General features: G+C 46.7%; 1 protein-coding gene and 1 long non-coding RNA gene across 3 annotated transcripts in view; one reads left to right on the top strand and one right to left on the bottom strand.

Annotated features, from left to right (window-relative positions):
• YWHAQ (tyrosine 3-monooxygenase/tryptophan 5-monooxygenase activation protein theta) overlaps nucleotides 1–10,742 on the bottom strand; it is a 37,635-nt gene extending 26,893 nt beyond the window's left edge. Inside the window, exons 1-3 of one of the 2 annotated variants that reach the window (XM_078647823.1) lie at nucleotides 10,626–10,742; nucleotides 9,509–9,878; nucleotides 540–663 (exon numbers count right to left, since the gene is read on the bottom strand). In XM_078647823.1, coding sequence (XP_078503949.1) covers nucleotides 540–663; nucleotides 9,509–9,838 — 454 coding nt within the window. In that variant the 5' untranslated portion in view covers nucleotides 9,839–9,878; nucleotides 10,626–10,742. Of the gene's footprint in view, nucleotides 1–539; nucleotides 664–9,508; nucleotides 9,879–10,543 lie in introns of both variants that reach the window. The other variant, XM_078647822.1, reaches the window with a different exon arrangement.
• Nucleotides 1–19,005, top strand: part of LOC144762598 (uncharacterized) — a 453,052-nt gene that overhangs the window by 157,430 nt on the left and 276,617 nt on the right. The window lies entirely within an intron of this gene.

The following is a 19,005-nucleotide window of genomic DNA, read 5'->3' as shown; positions in this document are numbered from 1 at the left end:
GGCATCACATTACTCTCATATTACCCTCCAAATAGGCTTCCCCCTGAGGGCAGAACTACATATAAACTTGTTCATTTGGTACATTAAGTCTTACACGTGGACCATTCGCTATCTGGCATAGTAGTTTAAGACCTCAAGAGGCTCACCATCTTTGCAGCTCTCAGGCAATCAAGTTCTCAAAATCTTCATCTTTAAATATAATGAAAAACCCCAAACCCTTTATTGTACCTTTCAAAGAACAACCCCCTCCCCCATTCCCTGCTCATTGATCGGACCTCTACTGGTGCGAGTTCTGCTTTGGTTGTTGGTACACTGCACCAGAATGGAGTACAAAAGAATGAGACGCGAGAGCTCCAGCAGTTTGCAGGAATGGTAGGTACTCAGTCCAGTACTTTATACTGTATTCCAGTTGTTAGCACGAGCCCTTAAAAAAAATAAAGCCTTTGAACCACATTTTACAGATTACGGATTCATTGCCACCAATGAGTTTTATTTCCTTTCATACACTCACAGAATATTTCAGTAAAATAAAAACGTACCTTCTCTGGCTTGATCGCTTGCTACCTCGGCTAGGTACCGGTAGTAGTCTCCCTTCATCTTTAGATAGAAGACTTTGCTCTCAGAATTCTCAGACTTAGCTATCAAGAACGTGTCCAGCAAATGCTGAAATAAAGGGGAAAATGCGGAGCCTTAATCTATGTTGTGGAATAAACACCAATTAAGCTGCATGGTACATTTTCCAGAACTTTAGAAAAGGTAAACTAGGTGTGCAGTCCCAAATCAAGTATACTTACAACCATGGCATTTCCCTGGACAAGGTAAAAAAATGGTCAAAGACGGAACAAAAATCTATAAATCGGTTTACACACCAGAATCCATCGATCAGCCATTAGCAATTTTACCATACGAGGGTAACTTCAAGTGCGCGTTCAATAATAAGTAAGCCTGAAGTGCAACAAACTAAATATCTAAAGAAAATTTTTTAAAAAGCACAAGCAATTATCAAAAAATCCCCAAACTTGTAGGTTCCACGCTTTTCTGCCTTCAGACAAATTACCCACTCGCACCTGCAATTCATTTCAGCGTTAGTGATCTAGACCGTATGGTCCAAAAATGAATACGCTGCACAAACAATGCCACAAATCAGTTAAGTTGATACATAACATGTTTCCATACCCAACAAGCACGGACAAATCCAACAAGTCTGGAGTTGGCTGCTGCCCTTTTCACTTTGCCAGTGCTTACTTCGTTCACCACATATGGCTGGAGTATCCGAATAACCCATTGTGGTGGTTTATAAGTCAAGTGTGGTGATGCCATGTCTTCATTCGACACAAGCCTAGCTATATAAAAGCTTTCAATGCAGTAGCGAACCCGGCTGCAGAGTAAATCACTGCAGTTAGTGACTATGAGCGGTGGCACTTTTGCCAAGGCCAGGAATTTTACTCGGAGCAAGAAAATTAGTACAGGCCACAAACAGGCATTCGGTCCACCCCCCACCCCTCCGTTGAGGTGGGAGTGTACACAGTTTCAGATAAAGCTGGGCACCAGATTGCGTTAAAAAGCAATGCGCACAAGCCTGCCTTCCCGTCCAAAAGCATAGTTTGGCCACTGCGCGGAATTTAATCTCACTTTAGTTTCAAACTCATGCAATTTTGTCATGTAGCCTTACCCAGTGGTAGCTACCACCAAATACGCAATCCAAACAAGTGGCCGACTATTCCCCAATCTTGCCAATAGTAATGTTGATAGGAGATCTACTTTTACCACGGTTACACAATTTCAGAGACGGTCCTGGTAGATTACTGCAATGTTGCCAAATTGACCAACGTGATACCTTAGGTCACTTGTTTTCAGCAAGCAATATTGCTTTCGGGGGCGTGTAATTTTAAAGTGTCCGCATCTCAAGTGCTTTCGGCTAACAAGACTTGCTACGAATATCACACTTAATACGGGGTATATCATTTTTTAAGAAGCCGGTTACAAAAGTGCAATCGTATATGTAATAAATCACAACGCCAGCAATGAAAATCAGGTAATGCCTGAATAAATACATGGATTGCTAGCAATAAACATGGGGGCGCACCTTATTCATCCAGGGACCAAGCCAGTCAATTCTTTATATTTAGAATATATAGTGTGTGTAAATATGTAATAAGTAATCATACTATACCTCACCACATTTTTATAATCGTACATTAAAAAGGACGCTACAGAGCACATCTGGCAAAACTGTCACATCACCTCTCGAGAATAAATAGGTCACTGAAGCTCCAAGTAACCCAACCAGTTAAAGTCTATACTGGTTCCCATGCATTCTTTATATTATTTGGTGTGATTGAATTAATTGCAGACATTCGCCTTGTGTAGCAGAGAGATGTTTTTGTTTTATACAACTAGGCAGAAAGCCTGTTTTGTGACTCATGCTTAGGCGTGATGGCCCAGTGGAGTGGACAGAGCAGCCAGCCTGCTTTGCAGAATGGTAGGTATGACTGCTACAGCAGGTGCTGTGGCACCAGATCCCAGTGGTATAAGGGGCCAACTAAACCACATGTCTGTTTTACTATTTTTACTAATTGGAGTTAGGGTCCAGTGGCCAGTTCCTTTGGGGCTCTGAGTAAAAATTGTAGCAGAGGAGACACATTACTGTGGGCATCGGAGAAAAGACGGTGACTGGGATGTGGCAAGATGTGAGCTGTTTAACAAAGGGCAGAGTAGGCATCCCACAGTATGTATCATTGGTGAAGCAGGTGCAGCAGCACTGGAGTCCAGCGGATTAAGGAGCCCACTGTATCAAGTCTTAAAAAAAAGGTATTTGGGCTCATTTTCCTTACTAGCATTAAGACCAAGGGCACCTTCGTTGCAAAAAAGGGGGCAACACATTGTGGGCAATATGGACTCGAACTAGGTTCAAGTCCCAGCATTCGCTTAACATCCTGTGATTCTTGGTGAATCACTTAATTTTTCCAAGTCTTACAAAAATCTCACCTTGTGTAATGTAATTGGAGGATGTTTCTTGCTGCTCAAAGGCATGGTTATCATTCCTGCAGCAGGTGCAGTTGCATTGAGGCAGAGGAGCGTGATAGGCTCACAAAAAAAACAATGATGGCGTTTTTTTGGTGGTTAATACATGTTTTTGCTGGATTTGCTACTTTGTAAGTCTCACATTTATTGTGGAATATATGGCATAGAAAACATCCCCCAGAAATTGTCATAAGCCCCTCCCCCAAGCCGTGTCAAAGGTTTGGAGGGGAGCGCTGGCTCCAAAATGTTTTTATTTTAGGGGGGCTTAGAGAAAAAAAGTTTGCAGAGCTCTGGTAGAAACCATATGGGTTCTTTGGGAAAGTTATGTCAGATACCACAGGCATGTTCTCTTATGACAAATGCAATAGGCCAAACATTGTGGAAAGCCACAGGTGTGGAATTCCTAGTGCCCGATGCCCAGGGCATTATTTGGAGTCAGGGACAAGGTTTGCATTATATTCACTCAAAGAGCACTAAAAGTAGTATTGCGTGCGATTAAGGCAAGATATGTATCCAAAAGTAGGAGTTGTCTAAACTTGCAAATATGATTCATTATTAGGGCTCCTGGTTTTATGTTAATATTTTAACCTTTCCATCTGTATTTATCCATGTTTCTTTTTGGGCCATTTTAGCTGCATTTATCCAAATTTATTTTGTGTAAAAATGTAGTAAAACTATATTTCCATATTTAACTGATTGATATACACTCAATACGAGTGTCGTGTATTAGCTATTTAAGATGCCAATTATTACAGAATACATCCATCGGTAACTTAGCACTATACCACAGATTTATCTGGACAGTGCCTTTAAATGGCATCCAGTTTTCTCATTTTCCATTCTGTCCATCTGCTCGGCTGTTAGGCTATTATTCATGAGAGACAGCACAGAGGTTCACTTAAAGAAGCACCATTTTCGGTATTTATCCACATTTAAAAATAAATGCAGACAGGAAACCCATTCTATTTATCTGTAAAAATACGTAAAAACAGAAAACAAGGAGCCTTTCATTATGCATCATATTACGCAAAACTCCTTGTGCTCATGTACATACTTTAATATGCGAAAGGCGAACTGTGCTGGGACTGTGAGGCAGTGGGTTCCCAACCCCCATTCTGTTAAAAAGGCTCCCTTGAGCCAGCAAGCTGACGAGCTTTGGAGATGCACCTGTGTGCCTGTGACCAGAGAGGAACTTAGCAGCATTTCCAGCAACCCCAGATGATTTTTCTCTGCTCCCTAAAACTGCTGCTCTCTACTGATGAAGGGCTCAACCCAGAAACACGTGTCTAGAGATATACAGCAATGTCTGCACCAACTTTGGTGAAAAACTCCAGCTAATTTTGATGTAAGTTTGAACTGTTCACTGCATTTACCAGGATGCAAAGGGGCGAACAGTGCTGGGACTGTGAGGCAGTGTGTTCCCAGCCCCTATTATACTTGCATGGTGCACTAATTTTTTGGGGAGCACAATGTAAATTTCCTATTAAAACACACCCACTACTCTGGCCAACTGTTTGTCAAATTGTTCTAACAATTCTATGGCGTAGTTTCTTCTACACGTAAATGAATAGTTTATGCCTCTGCCCGTTTACGGCACTCGTTACCATAGTTTGATCGGGAGGGGCACTGAGACTTTCTACTTCATAGTAATCATACACCATGGACAGAGCAAGGTATAGAAATCCAGTGGTGGCCCTCCCAGCGCCAGACCAAGGAAACAGTCGTCCTATGCAGATTTTAGGATTGTGTATATTTGTGAGCGATGTGATGAGTATCATTGTAAATTGCATCCAATATTCAGCTAGGACTGGGCATTCCCACCAGTTTCAGAAGCCTGGCACTTTATATTAACACCTCAGGCGTCCCAATGGGGTATTGGGATACATCTTGCATAGCATGTCACAAGCAAATTATTCTCAATGGGTGGGAAGAATGCAGAATATAAAGTATTTCTAGATGCACAGTGCCATCTGCTCAGATCATTGTTCAGTTTACCTCCAACTCAGAAAACTGAGCACTGGGGCTTGGGATAACCAAGTAATTAGAGGTCTCGAGTTAGTGAGGCAATGTTTGAAAATGCCCAAGGGAAGAAACAAAAATGCTCTCAATTGGGTCAAAATAAGCTAACCAATCATTTATTTCGAAATTAAGGTGCCATGGGACTCCTCTACATCCATTGAATCTGGGCAAATTTGGGTATGCATTACATTAAATAAAAGCCTAAGATTTAACGAAGCGTTACGTCCAGCTGTATTAGCAGCTGGTCTTTATGAACCAGCCAAGGAATATGTGGAAGAAATGCAACCGGCATGTTACGTATATACAAAGGGAAAACGAACAACTGATGGACAGAATGTTGAATGTCAAACATTCACCCCAGTACAGAGATCTAGGTCCAAATCCATAGTTTTTTGCTGCCCATGCCATTTCAGGTTAAACCCAGTCATATGCAAATCAATCTTGACCCTGCTCCCGATGGGAACAGTCCAGCAAGGTCCTCCATGGACCAGAAACTAGCATCCAGGGACTCTGTTCAGGTTTCCACGTCTGGGCACATCAATTGCACTCTGGGAATAAAAAAAAAAACACGATCATAGGATGCTCGTTTCCGGTCCAGGAAGAACCTGGCCTGACAGTTCAAGCTGGGCTGTTCCCATAAGGCGCAGGGCCTACACGGATTTGCAAGTGGCAGAGTTTGAACTGAAATGGCATGGGGAGCAGAGGAACAAGGAATTAAACCCAGATGAGAGAGAGAGAGATTTGGGGGGGGGGGGGGGGGGGGGGGGGCGGGGGGGTGTGGTGAATGATTGCATTGTTCAGCAACCCGTCCAACACTTGTTCTTCTTGTCACCCCAAGTGGGAAGGGGAGCACAGGACCCACACCTGGGCATAATGTGCCACTGGATTCAAGCTAGCCCGGTTATTGAAGGGTGATGCCCAGAAACGTGTCCCGGGATACTGGTTTCCGGTACAGGGAGGACCTGGTTTGGCGGTTCAGGCTGGACTGTTCCCACGAGGAGCAGGGCCAAAACTGATTGCATATGGCTGGGTTCAAACTGGAGTGGCATGGAGAGCAAAACATTAGATTAAACCCAGATCTTTGTGATTGGGGTGAATGTTTGCTTTGTTCAGCATTCTACCCATCATTTGTTACTTTTGCATATATTGAAAGGGGGCAATATATTGGCAAAACCGGAGCTTTAAGAGTAAAGACAACCCAAATCTAGAGACTGATTGGGTTGAGATATTCTCCAGACATCCAGTAGAGATTGTTGCTAGCTCTGAAAATCTGTAGTGGTCTGTATTACAGAGCGAAGCAAGTTGGGAAATGAACAGTTTTAGTGAATGCCAGACAACCTGTTAAAATCACCATAATGTACCCATAGTATGGTGCACCATTTTGTTAATAACCGAGGAATGGAGGGTAAACTGGAGTGCTATCAGACTCCTTTCGGATTGATCGAGGCACCAGGATCAGTCATCCACTGCTATTCGCCTTGGTGATTGAGCCCCTTGCTGAGTAATACAGGTAAACAGAAATGTAAAGGGATTTCGCTGGCCAAAGGTCAGGATACAGTAGGACCACTCAAGGGGTATATTTTAAGAAGTTTCCCTGGATGTCTAGCAAATGTAAACTCCCGAGTATAGCTCCCTACTCGGGCAAGAAAAAACATTTGCCACATTACCGTTGACGATAGATGCGAGTTGTTCAAAATTATTTATCACAATATATATGCTTAACTCAATAAGGATAGGGTATGCAGTATTCAAAGATGAATTGTATTTATTCCATATACAGGTGCAATTATTATACTTGTTGCTGCATACAATTACTTATAAGTCGTCTGCATATCATCAATGTAATTTTTACAATCATTACACAAATGGTGCTCTCAGTGAGGAAGGGGAAGGGAGTGAGAGGCGTGTAAGGGACGTGGTAAAGGTGGTGTGACAGTTTTGCATCACATTCAAATCATAAGGCCTTTACAATTAAGGTAATGACAGTGTTCCCAAAATACATCACACATAGGTAAGAATAAATCGTTCATTTGTTCCTATGGTGTGTAGGATTCCGCGTAGTCGACGTTTCGACCCCGAATATGTGAAAGGGTTATTCTTCCCTCATGCTGGGGTCTTCATCAGGACAGTGAAGAGAGCAAGGATAATGACGGACGGCGAATCTTGCGTCGCGCCTTGGGCGTGCTCCTGTTTATTCTGTGATTTGGCGTCTTTGATGTAGTGAAGGTTATCGTAAATTCTTCCTCTAGTGGGATTCACTATGCACCGCACGTCCTTCTGGAGGCCGCTGATTGGCTACGACAGCCGAGCCCCTTTTGCTCTTAGCAGCTAGCGGCTGCACCACGAGCAGCCACAATCATGGAGAAACCGATGGGTGCTGACCGCTGAAGTCTCGTGTCAAACAAGAAGGACGTGCGGTGCATAGTCAAGCCCACTAGAGTAAGAATTCACAATACCCTTCACTACATCAAAGACGCCAAATCACAGAATAAACAGGAGCACGCCCAAGACACGACGCAAGATTCGCCGTCCGTCATTATCCTTGCTCTCTTCACTGTCCTGATGAAGACCCCAGCATGAGGGAAGAATAACCCTTTCACATATTCGGGGTCGAAACATCGACTACGCGGAATCCTACACAACATAGGAACAAATGAACGATTTATTCTTACCTATGTGTGATGTGTTTTGGGAACACTGTCATTACCTTAATTGTAAAGGCCTTATGATTTGAATGTGATGCAAAACTGTCCCACCACCTTTAGCACGTCCCTTACACGCCTCTCACTCCCTTCCTCACTGAGAGCACAATTTGTGTAATGATTGTAAAAATTACATTGAGGATATGCAGACGACTTATAAGTAATTGTATGCAGCAACAAGTATAATAATTGCACCTGTATATGGAATAAATACAATTCATCTTTGAATACTGCATACCCTATCCTTATTGAGTTAAGCATATATATTGTGATAAATAATTGTGGTATGTATAATTATATACCAGAAAAAATTGTAAAAATACCTACTCAACTCGGACCACCCAATCTTTTGTACTTTCATACTGACCCAGGTCCATGAGTTACGAGGGCCTACCCCATTACAACTCATACAATATTCTTGTGAGATAAATGCCACAAGTCGCAAATGCAAAATGTAGGCAGGTTATGGAGGACTTGACATTGGCTCGACTAATAAAGTGTGCTACACTGCTCGTCCCGATTGACTGGTTACACAGGAGTTTTACGGAAACAAGGAAGCTATAGTTCAATGGTACAGCGAAAATGGGAATGCATCATAGTGGGCGGCGCACTGAGCCGCAATAAGGTGAGAACAAGCGAATGGCCTATTCAAAATCTGCGATGGTCAGAACGGTGGACGAGTAGATGACTCATCATCGTATTGTTAAGTGTATGCAGTACTTCGCGAAACTAAGTTGCGCGAGTGCACAATAATCCGTTGTAGGAAATCAAAAATGCACCACGTGATAATCTATTCACAGAAAGCGATTCAAACCATATTGTACATCGGACAGCACATTCGGGGCGGTCAATTTACACCCCTATCTTTCCTGGTGCTACGACTCCACCGAATTAGCATAATTAGTCTTTTTTCCACTCCAAGACGCTACCGTGAGAAGTTGAACTATATCAGCTTTTATGTTAGAAAGTTTTCGCGGAACGAGTTAGAAGTGTAAAGCAGAGTAGAAAAAGATTTAGAACCCAGATCCGTCAAGCTACCCACGTGAAATGATTATCCACCACCGGGAAATTAAACCTCATGCCTTCGAAATATAATATGCCAATTGTTTTACGAACCTGCACTCATTTACCCACCTGGATGTGTTGGACGTTTACAGTAGGCTTGGGTGGGGCATCCTCTACCATCGAAGATATTCCAGGTGAAAATCCTGCCCACACGTCGCAATTAAAGGTCCATGCCAAGATATACAGCTGCAACATTCTTGATACCCCATACTGTTCTGAAAGCTGCTGGTCTTCGAAAATGTGACCGATTACACAAGCAATGTTTTATTTACATAGCTTACTCTAGGCACAATATTATGGCTCAGGCAACTCTTGCTTCAAGAGCTTCACATGGCGTCTTGCTGGAAGTCTTGTGAGCTGAGATCTAGTTGCTGCTCGTTCGCCGGATTAAGACAACACGTGGGTGCGGAAGGACTCAGATACTTGAAGCCCCTATCTTGGGATTTATCGCCCATCCAAAAAGGTCTAAGAACTGTATGACCATGCGTTTGTGTTTTTGTATTAGGTTAGTAGTGGAAAAGTTACACGCTCTAGCGCAAAACTACTATGTGAATTTACCGTTTGCATTTTAATGAGAAAACACCCTTGACGCGTGCGCTATGAAGGCGGACTTAGGACCCTTGGTAAGCCTGTCAAAACTCAAGGGCCCTGCCCAGAAGTGCAGCAACAGAGACCGTGCGATTCTAGTCGTTACTTACCAGCACATCTTTGCAGATATCCTTGAGCTCTTGCTCCACCTTCTCTCGGTACTGCCGCGCCATATCGCATTTTTTGTCGTTGCCTTCGGTCTTCTGTTCGATGCTGGAGATGACTCTCCATGCGGATCGCCGAGACCCCACCACGTTTTTGTAGGCCACGGACAACAGGTTGCGCTCCTCGTTGGTGAGCTCGCCGCCCTCCTCGGTGACTGTCTTCATGCAAGCAGCCATGTCATCGTAGCGCTCCGCCTGCTCGGCTAGCTTGGCCTTCTGGATATGCTCAAGGCGCTCTTGGCTGTCGGCCTTCTTGGTGTCCGCGGCCTTGTCCATGGCGGGCAGAGGGGGCGATTCACACACCGGGGCTGGCGACCTGCGGTGGGAAGAGAGAGAGAGTAAGGGCGCGATTCTCAAGGCACAGCGCGCGCGAACAGCACCACGCCTAGCGCCCGCAGCAGCAGGGCCACGCCCTCAGAGCGGCCCCACCTGTACTAAGATGGCCGTCTGCACGTTAAACGTTACCGCCGCGCCCATTTGGCAGAGTAGTTAACCCCCATACACACAATTTAATGACCATGCCCATCGCACTCAAAGTCTACATCTATGCTGCGGACCCTTTAAACAGCCCTCCTGTAATGACAGTTCTGACATACCACCCTCACGCACGCAATGTCGTTTGCTACCCGTTGCAACGGGAGAAAAAACGGAGAAGCAGGTGGGGGGGGATTGTCCTAAAGACTAAAAGTGGGTGCAACGGGCCTCACTAACAATTCCATAAATACCAACCCGCCAGTTAATAGGACCTATGCATAAGGCGGGGAAAAGCTAGAACTGCAGCAGATCCCCCTCGCCTTTTGCAGTGGTTATACCCATTGACAAGATGGAGTTACTGCCAGTTGCTAGTAAGGCCCACCGACGCCGACCCTGCCTCCTGTCCCCGAAAGGAGAACCTGCTCTCGTCCCAAATCTCAATTCTACAGCCCACCCCCTTCTCCTGCGAATCTAAGACCAACGTCCAGGAGACGCAACCACGCTCACCTTCACCGTCTCTGCGCTGCACCACCGACTCGACCCGCTTTGAGCTACAGCGGAAAAAAGAGGCTTCCCCGTCTCAACCTACCCGAGGAGTCGGACGAGGCGGCGGAGCTTCACCTAGGAGTGACGTTCGTCTTGACCAATCGCTGGCACAATGCTTGATGAATGGCAGCGCTTTCTGTCGCCGTTCTATCCAATTCGGGGAAAGTGGTAAGGCGGGGCTAAATACTGGGCAAGGAAGTTAGGTTAGAATGGTAGGCCGGGGCCGCAAACCACGGGGTTTCCTCCAATAAAATCCAGGGCGGGAAGACGTCACTGTCGCCATGGGGATGGAGTGATAGTCCCCGCCTAGTAATGAGAAGGATGTGTGGGCATGGCAAGTCGAGGCCTGTGACTGGGCGTGGCGCATAGACTAGTGCAGAGGTCCTTCCTACATGAGGTAATGAACGACCGCAGACAGTAGCTGTGCGTACAGGCTCTGCTTCCAGCGTTGCATAGCCCGCAGTACTGCGGAGAGGGTGGGTCCGACTGTTCCCCACTTCCTGCAGCGCCCTCACAAGGGGAGGCTGAAGACAGAAGCTCTGACCGTCACCCCAGAATTAACGAGCAGGCCGTTCGCTGATGATGAGCACTTTCTGTTTTCGAAGAAATTATCTTTGTTAATCAGATTTAAGTAGCTTCGAAAGTTTTTCGACCGGCTTAATGCTGACTTTACGGGATTAACCCGTCAAGAACAAAATACTGTGCTTCATGGATTGCTGTTAGTTTTCTACGTTCAATTATTATTTCGTAGAATTTTCCTCTTAAAACAAAATCTTGCCGCCCTCATTTGGCCCTCTTCAAAATTCACATTATGGTGACTTACTTTACAGAGACATGAGGCGTTGATTAAGTTTTTGGGGATTATTTTCTGCAGATTTTATTCCAATTAAGGCCTGTCATTTGATGTCATACATCACTTTGACGGACATAAATCATTTTGACAGGTCATAAATAATACCCATTCCAAAATTATTTTATATTTATTATTTTATTTAGCGATTTATAGAGCGCCTGGTGACCCGGAGGCATCCCCGCACTGTGAAATTATTGGAGACCGGAGGGAATGGGAGGGGTACTATTTGGGGAAAAGGAAAGTTTTCAGTCTTTTACGGAAGAGGGGGTAACAGGATTCCAGACGCAGGCTACGGGGGAGTGAGTTCCATCCTGAGGACGCTTTAACCGAAAAGCGTCGACCACCGGTGCGTACCTTCCTGAATCTAGGGACCGTGGCCAAGCGTTCGTTGTCCGAGCGCAGGAGTCTGGGGGCTTTGTAGGGGGTGACCATATCTTTCAGGACAGCGGGGCCAACACCGTTGATGAGTTTATGGGCAGTGCACAGAGCCTTGAATTCTACCCTCTGACGCACAGGAAGCCAGTGTAGGGCCTTGAGGGCAGGTCTGGCCGAGGCTCTGGGGGGGAGGCACATAATGAGCCGCGCCGCCGCATTTTGGGTGCGTTGGAGTTTAGCCAAGGTGGATTCAGGGGCCCCGACGTAAACGGCGTTCCTGTAGTCAAGCCGGGCAAGAATGAGACCTTGAACCAGTAGTTTCCTTGATAAGGGAGGAAGAAGTGGAAGGATCTTGCGGATGGATCGCATGAGCCCAAAACATATTCCTGCTGTTTTGGCTGCCTGGGTCTTCATGGTCAACTCAGGTTCCAGCCAGACTCCCAGTGTCTTGATTTCACTTTTCGGGGTTGGCACCTCACTGAAAACGTCTGGCCAGACCGAAGGGGGGATGGTTGTCCATTTCTTGCCCATGAGCATGATTTCAGTTTTCGCTCCGTTGAGCTTCAGAGAGGACTCGCTCATCCAGTTGTAAATGTCCTGGAGGCAGTTCAATAGGTTATCTGGGTGTTTGTCAAGGTGAGATAGTGAGACGACCAATTGCGTGTCGTCCGCATAGCTCACTATTTTTATCCCTTAAGGGGCAACGACATCCTCAAGGGGGGCCATGTAAACATTAAACAGGGTGGGACTAAGCGAAGACCCCTGGGGGACTCCGCTTAAGAGTGGAAGAGGGGCAGAGTGTGAGTTGCCGTCCCAAACCTGAAATGAGCGGCCTGATAGAAACAAGTCTATCCAAGCGAGCGCAGTACCCGCGATTCCTGCCCTGGCCAGCCGATGGAGAAGGACACAGTGGTCTACCGTGTCAAAGGCTGCGCTGAGGTCCAGGAGGATCACCGCCACTGACCCTCCTGAATCCAGAATGCACTTGCCTCCTCGATGACAGTGAGGAGTGCGGTGTCCGTGCCATGGCCGGGGCGGAATCCGGTTTGGGACCGACGCAGGAGATTGTTGACTTCGAGGTACTGGGAAAGTTGCACATTAACCAATTTCTCAGCCATCATGCTAATGCATGGGAGAAGCGAGATCGGTCTGTAGTTGGCCATGTCCGCGGGGTCCAGTTGAGGTTTTTTGAGAAGAGCCTTGACAACAGCGCTCTTCCAGTTCGAAGGAACAGAGCCTTGCGAAAGAGAGATGTTGATTAGTTCCATGATAGTGGGAGCTATGCTAGGGGACACAGTTTTTAGGAATCTCACAGGGGCCGGGTCAAGAGGGGAGCCGCTTTTCATCTTGGCCAGTGTTGAAACTACTTCGTCCAGAGATATTGCTCTAAATGTGGACAGATGGGGATGTAAGCTGTTACCCATAGGAATAGTGGCCGCCTCTTTGTCCGTGTGGTTGGATGGACTAGGAGGTGGAAGGGAGGCTAGTATCCGGGCAATTTTGGAATCGAAGTAGGATGCCAGTTCGGTACTTCTGTCCGGTGGAGGTGGGTGCGAAGAAGATGGCCCTGGTATTTTAAGCAGTTCTTTGGCGATAAGGTAAGATTCTCTAGCCGAGTTGGTGGAGTTCTGTATTCTGGCGTCATAGTAGGCGGCTTTAGTACGCTTCATGGTGGATTTATAAATTCTCACCGACCTGCGGTAGGCGTCCTTACTGGTATGGAGCCATTCCTTTCTCCACAATCTCTCTGCTTTTTTGCACTCTTTGCGGAGAGATCTGAGTTCAGGGCTGTACCAAGGGGCAGAGCCAATTTTCCTGTTTTTCACCTCACGAGTTTTTATAGGGAGGATGGAGTCGAGGGAGGTGGAAATCCACTCCCTGAACTGTTTGTCTGCAGTGGCCGGGTCATCCGGAAGACTAGGGGTTGTTGAGTTTAGGGCTCTGGTCCAGTCCTCCGCCGAGAGTCTGGCCCATGCCCTGTCCCTGGTATAAGTAGCTGGTTTTTGGGGTTTCCTGAATGACCCTGGTAAGTGGATAGTGACCAAGAAGTGGTCCGTCCACGGGAGGGGGAGGGACTCTTTGGTTTGTAGGGAAAGGAAGTTAGTGAACACTGGGTCTAGCAAATGTCCCTTATTGTGTGTGGCTCCGGAGTTGATAAGAAGGAGGCCATAGGCCGCCAGGTCATTAATCAAGTCGGATGCCCCTGTGTCTAGAGGGTCGTCGAAGTGAATGTTTAAGTCTCCCAGAATAGAGAAATTGGAGGTGAGATGGGCCAAGGATGATATGGATTCAAGGAGAACGACCGCAAAAGGGCCAAAATGGCCAGGGGGACGATATACCAATAGGCCAGACAAGGTACTTGTCGGGGCTAGCTGGATGGTAAAAAGGCAGCTTTCGGAGTCCAGGATTTGGGCATCGCTAGATCTACAAGATAAGTGATCCCGGAAGATGATGGCTAGTCCGCCTCCTCTGCCGGTGGGGCGTGGTTGAGACTGGATAAGGAAGCCCGGGGGTAGGGCCATGACTACATCCGAATCCGAGTGATCGGTGATCCACGTTTCTGTAAGGAACAGTATATCCAGGTCGTGGTCTACTATGAGATGATTAATGAGCATGGAATGCATGGGTAGAGACCTGCAGTTTAATGTGGCTAGTTTAAGGCCCGGGGGGGTACTGGAAGTTTGGGGAGTTGTAACTGGACTGGGCTGCAGATGATGCAGCTAGTAAAGGGTCCGTCTAGATCGTGTACATAGTTGCAAGTGCTGTCATTAGCGGGTCTGAGACTAAGAAGGTCTCGACGGGAATAGCTTACCCTTGTGGGAGCTGGATCCGGCATAGGTTCTGGCCCTAAGCCCGGTCGAGCGCAGACGGGCTTGCCTTAGGCGCGCCTTCGGCGCGCAAACGGCGCACCCGCTGCGCTCGTCCGCTGCGCTTGCGTAGAAGGCACATTTAAGGAAAGAGACAGTGGGCGTGGCCTCGCGTTCGCTGCGATGGCGGCCCTGAAAACTTGCCCACGGAGCAGCGCTTGATCCGCTGGTAGTGGGAAGCCTGGGAGGATGCTAGAACCAGAGGAGTGCTCTGGGTAAGGTGTGAGTTTTTTTAAAAGGTTCCAAACACAAAAAAAATACAATTTTAAAAACGAGTGCAAACAAAGCCTCCGGCTTCCGCCTCAGAGGTAACCAATTCAACTGAATGCGCTTTCAATCAGCGCTATTCATAGGTTGCCGAGGTGGGCGTGGCCTAACGGTGGGCGTGGCCTCGTGTTCGCTGCGATGGCGGCCCTGAAAACTTGCCCGAGGAGCAGCGCTTGATCCGCTGGTAGTGGGAAGCCTGGGAGGATGCTAGAACCAGAGGAGTGCTCTGGGTAAGGTGTGAGTTTTTTTAAAAGGTTCCAAACACAAAAAAAATACAATTTTAAAAACGAGTGCAAACAAAGCCTCCGGCTTCCGCCTCAGAGGTAACCAGGTATAAATCAGTCGTGTATGGTCATACACCCTCCCATAAATCATGACATACTTGAATTGTTGCTATGTCATCAATCATACACGTCAATTTCGGGAGGTAGAGCTCTAGCCAGTTAAATTCGCAATTTTCTGGCTGACCTTACAGTCATGCAACTATCCCAATTAGTTGTAGGCTCGACACACACTGCTGACCACCTTCTCGACCCTATGGTTTCAACTATAAGTAATTTACTTGTTTCTACCCCTTGGCCATTTCCTTGATTGACCACTACATGGTCCCTATGACCATCAACAGTACTGTTCACGAATGCACCACAACCCCGAAACGACAATTGCATCATTTGGATTTACAGGAATTTAGTAATTTTATTTTGTTCAGCCATCTGCTGTTGGCTTCCAATGTGGAGCCTGCCGAGAATATGTTAAAGTAGAGGCTTACTTCAACTCATGACGCCTCCTTCGGGTGGAGTCCGCGCTGTATGAAAACGCATAGATAGATAAATGAATAACTGGTCTTCGGCGTTGATCCAGTGGACCCGAGCCCACACACCTCCTCTCCCTTCCTGACTTTGATTTGCTTTAACTATGTACCCCCCCTGGACTTCTCCTGGCACTTTGGGTCATACTCACTGGGTTACTCTCATGGGATCTGGCAGTTAATCATGAAAGAGCATGTCAGAAATCTATGACATGCTGTGGCACATGTCATATAAGCTGTGGCATGTGCCACATGACTGAGTTACACGTGTCACATGCCAGGAATGGGCACCAACCCTTACTGTCTCATGGACTTCTTTACTTTTTTCTTTTGTCCTGGCCGCCATTTTGCTGCTGCTCTCGGCCGCTTCTTTCTCCTGACCCTGGCCCACCATCTTGTCCGTTCCCTTGGCCTTTACCATTCTCCCTCGTTTCTCCCTTGACGATCCTCAAATGTTTCTGATTTGCCTTTTTTACATACCCCTGTATCGCTCCCACCCAAATCTACTGTTTGTATATATATGTATACAGAGATAACTCTAATCACTAGATTATGCTGTAGACCATTGTACTCTCTACCATTCCTATGTGACGCTTACAGTTTATCCATTTGTATCGCTTACTTGAGTGACTCTCTTGTGTGACTTTACAACTTGTACATTTTGCATTTTTTTCTGTTTGTATCTTTTATGTAACGCACGTAATCCTAAGTCCTTATGTATTGAAACTGGTTCTTATGTAAAGCACTCTAACACCTTCGGGTAAAATTTGCGCTATATAAAAATCACATTAAATAAATAAATAAATTAAAATGGTTCAATGAGACCCTCGTAGCTGCAAAAAAAGCCTGTAAACTGATCCAGAGGACCTGGAGAAAAACCTATGACTCTTCTGTGAAAGGTAGTCCAATCGGCTGTGAGTGGTTGAGCCAAACTTTATTTCTCCCTGTATGGCAGCATCTGCCTCTCTCTCGAATCCCGATCTCCCTGCATCATTCCGAGTTCCAAGCAGGGAACTCTCATTCAGCATTCTATCCCAACACATCCCGCTTCCTACCGACAAACTAACAAAAATATCTAAATAACTGAAATGCACGAGAAGAGACCAAGAGAACTATGCAGGTGAAAAGAATATCACCGTAGCAAATATCCATGAAGAAAAATGTAGAAAGCAAAGAAAGTGACCAGCTAAGTTCAGACAAGAAAATAATGAATCAAAACATTTCATAATTGCTAAACTTTGTGGGACGTGTCCATGCCTGACAGGTGCCCGTATTTTCAGTGCCGTAATACCGCAAGCACCGCTGACGCTCATCCGCCTGCAGAGAGGGGACTTCAAAGCCCACAGTCCCAAGCGCCAGGGAGGCGCCAACACGTTTGTTTCACACCAGGAGGTGCTTAAAAGGGAGCGCGGGCTCCCGCAATGCAGGACGCACCCGGGCAAAGCCCGGGCCAAGGGCAGGCCCGTCTGCGCCTGTCCGAGACCGGTTGAGGCTAGGCTGCGCCTACTCTCTTGGTCCGCCACTGGAAACTGGAAATTCCATCAATACCTCCAGCAGAGCACATCTGTCTACCCCGGACCTCGTGTGGAGCACTCAGTGATCGAGGAGAAGGTAGGAAGGTGCCTGGTCTTACTTTGCTCTATTCCTGCTCTACTCCCGCATACAAATCACAGTTTGCAGGGGAGTTCGCTGTAGAAACTTGCAGAAGCGCCTTTGTGACCGCCTTTGTGACTTGGGGTACCCTGGTGTTGCACTCTGTTATATTTATATCACTGACCTTTTTTAAAAACCCTGGACTTAAATTCCATCAGCTAAACACTTTAAAAAGCCAGTATTGGCCACCATGGATAGGCGTAAAGTCATTTTAGCCCCTGGAAGGGCTGCAGCTGGCACCATTGCCCCAGTGACCACCATGGACTCCTTTCTCCAGCGTGCTGCAGCAGTCCTGGATAAGGAGATTGAGCTGGTCAATCAACGTCTTTCTAGATCCCCTATTGTTGCTCCATCCTCTACGCACGTAGACACACATGTGACCCTGGCCAGTGCCGACAGTGCCACCGGTGATAACGATCCATCCATTCTTCTAAATAGCACAGGGATGCTTGATGGGAGTGGGTCAATCCCGTACCCCACAGCCCATCGGTTGCCCCTTTCCCCTGCCGTTACCATACCATCCACAGGGGTAATGAAGCTAACTCAAATCAGGGGCACACAGCGGCTGCAATTATCTCCAGTAAACACACAGTAACACCTAATGCACCCATGCAAGGGAGCTCACTTCTGACTGTGTCGGGTGGTATAGGGGAAGGGTTACGGACAGGCACCAAAAAAAATCCCAAACAACAGGGGGTAAAGCCAAAAGATTAAAACCCAACATGCTCCCTAATGCCCCAATTTCCACACCAATACTGTCCAAGTCAGATGTGATGGGTGCACTGCAATCTTTCCAAGCATCGATGAGGAGTATGCTGGACTCCAAGCTGGGCCGGATAATTCATCGTCTGGCATCGATTGAAAGGAGTTTATCAGATTTTAAATGCCTTATTTCACCTGTATTAACCGGAGGGCCAGATGACCACTCAGGACAAAGCTCCCTATTGGATCCACCGAATCTGGACATCCTGCCTAAAAACTCCAGTGGCCAGCTACAGTCACAGGGGGGACAAGTTAATGAAGACCTTCCGTTGTCCTCTCAGAATGGAAATTATAATCCCAGGGGCAGATTGACACTGCAGCCTCAGCCCCAGGAAAAAATTCACCCAATGGGGGTGCAGCCTAAGGGGGGAGGGGAATCCCCCCCCCCGGGTTTACCAGTTATACATCTGCCAGTGGAATCAACCTTGTATGTAGTGGTATTGGGAAACGTGCCAACCCTCACACAGGGCACAAAGGAGGATTTCCCCCAGTTAAAGAACAAAGTCTTACACTGGCTATCACATAACCCACAATTGGGAAAACGGGTGGAGAAAAACGTTAAGATGGTGCGTAGAGCGAGTTGTGTTGGTAGCTCTCACAAATCATACCCGGGGGATTGTGTCATTGTAAACTTTGATAGGCCCCATATTGCTGAAAGGATTTCCCAACCTAGAGGCAAAGTTGAAGATAGCTGCGTTCTTTCTTTGTTTGAGTGGGCCCCATTTCACGTGGGCATCCAATACTACCCCCTGGTGTGAGAAGATGTCTGTGCGAGGTACCTTAGCCAAACCTACCCTGAAGTGAAACTATTTTTTGGGACGTGTCCCCTCTTGGATGA

The sequence above is a fragment of the Lissotriton helveticus genome, chromosome 6 (assembly GCF_964261635.1).
Source record: "Lissotriton helveticus chromosome 6, aLisHel1.1, whole genome shotgun sequence".
NCBI lineage: Eukaryota > Metazoa > Chordata > Amphibia > Caudata > Salamandridae > Lissotriton > Lissotriton helveticus.
The sequence above is the reverse complement of the archived record's forward strand: the minus strand, read 5'-3'. Positions and strand labels throughout refer to the sequence as shown.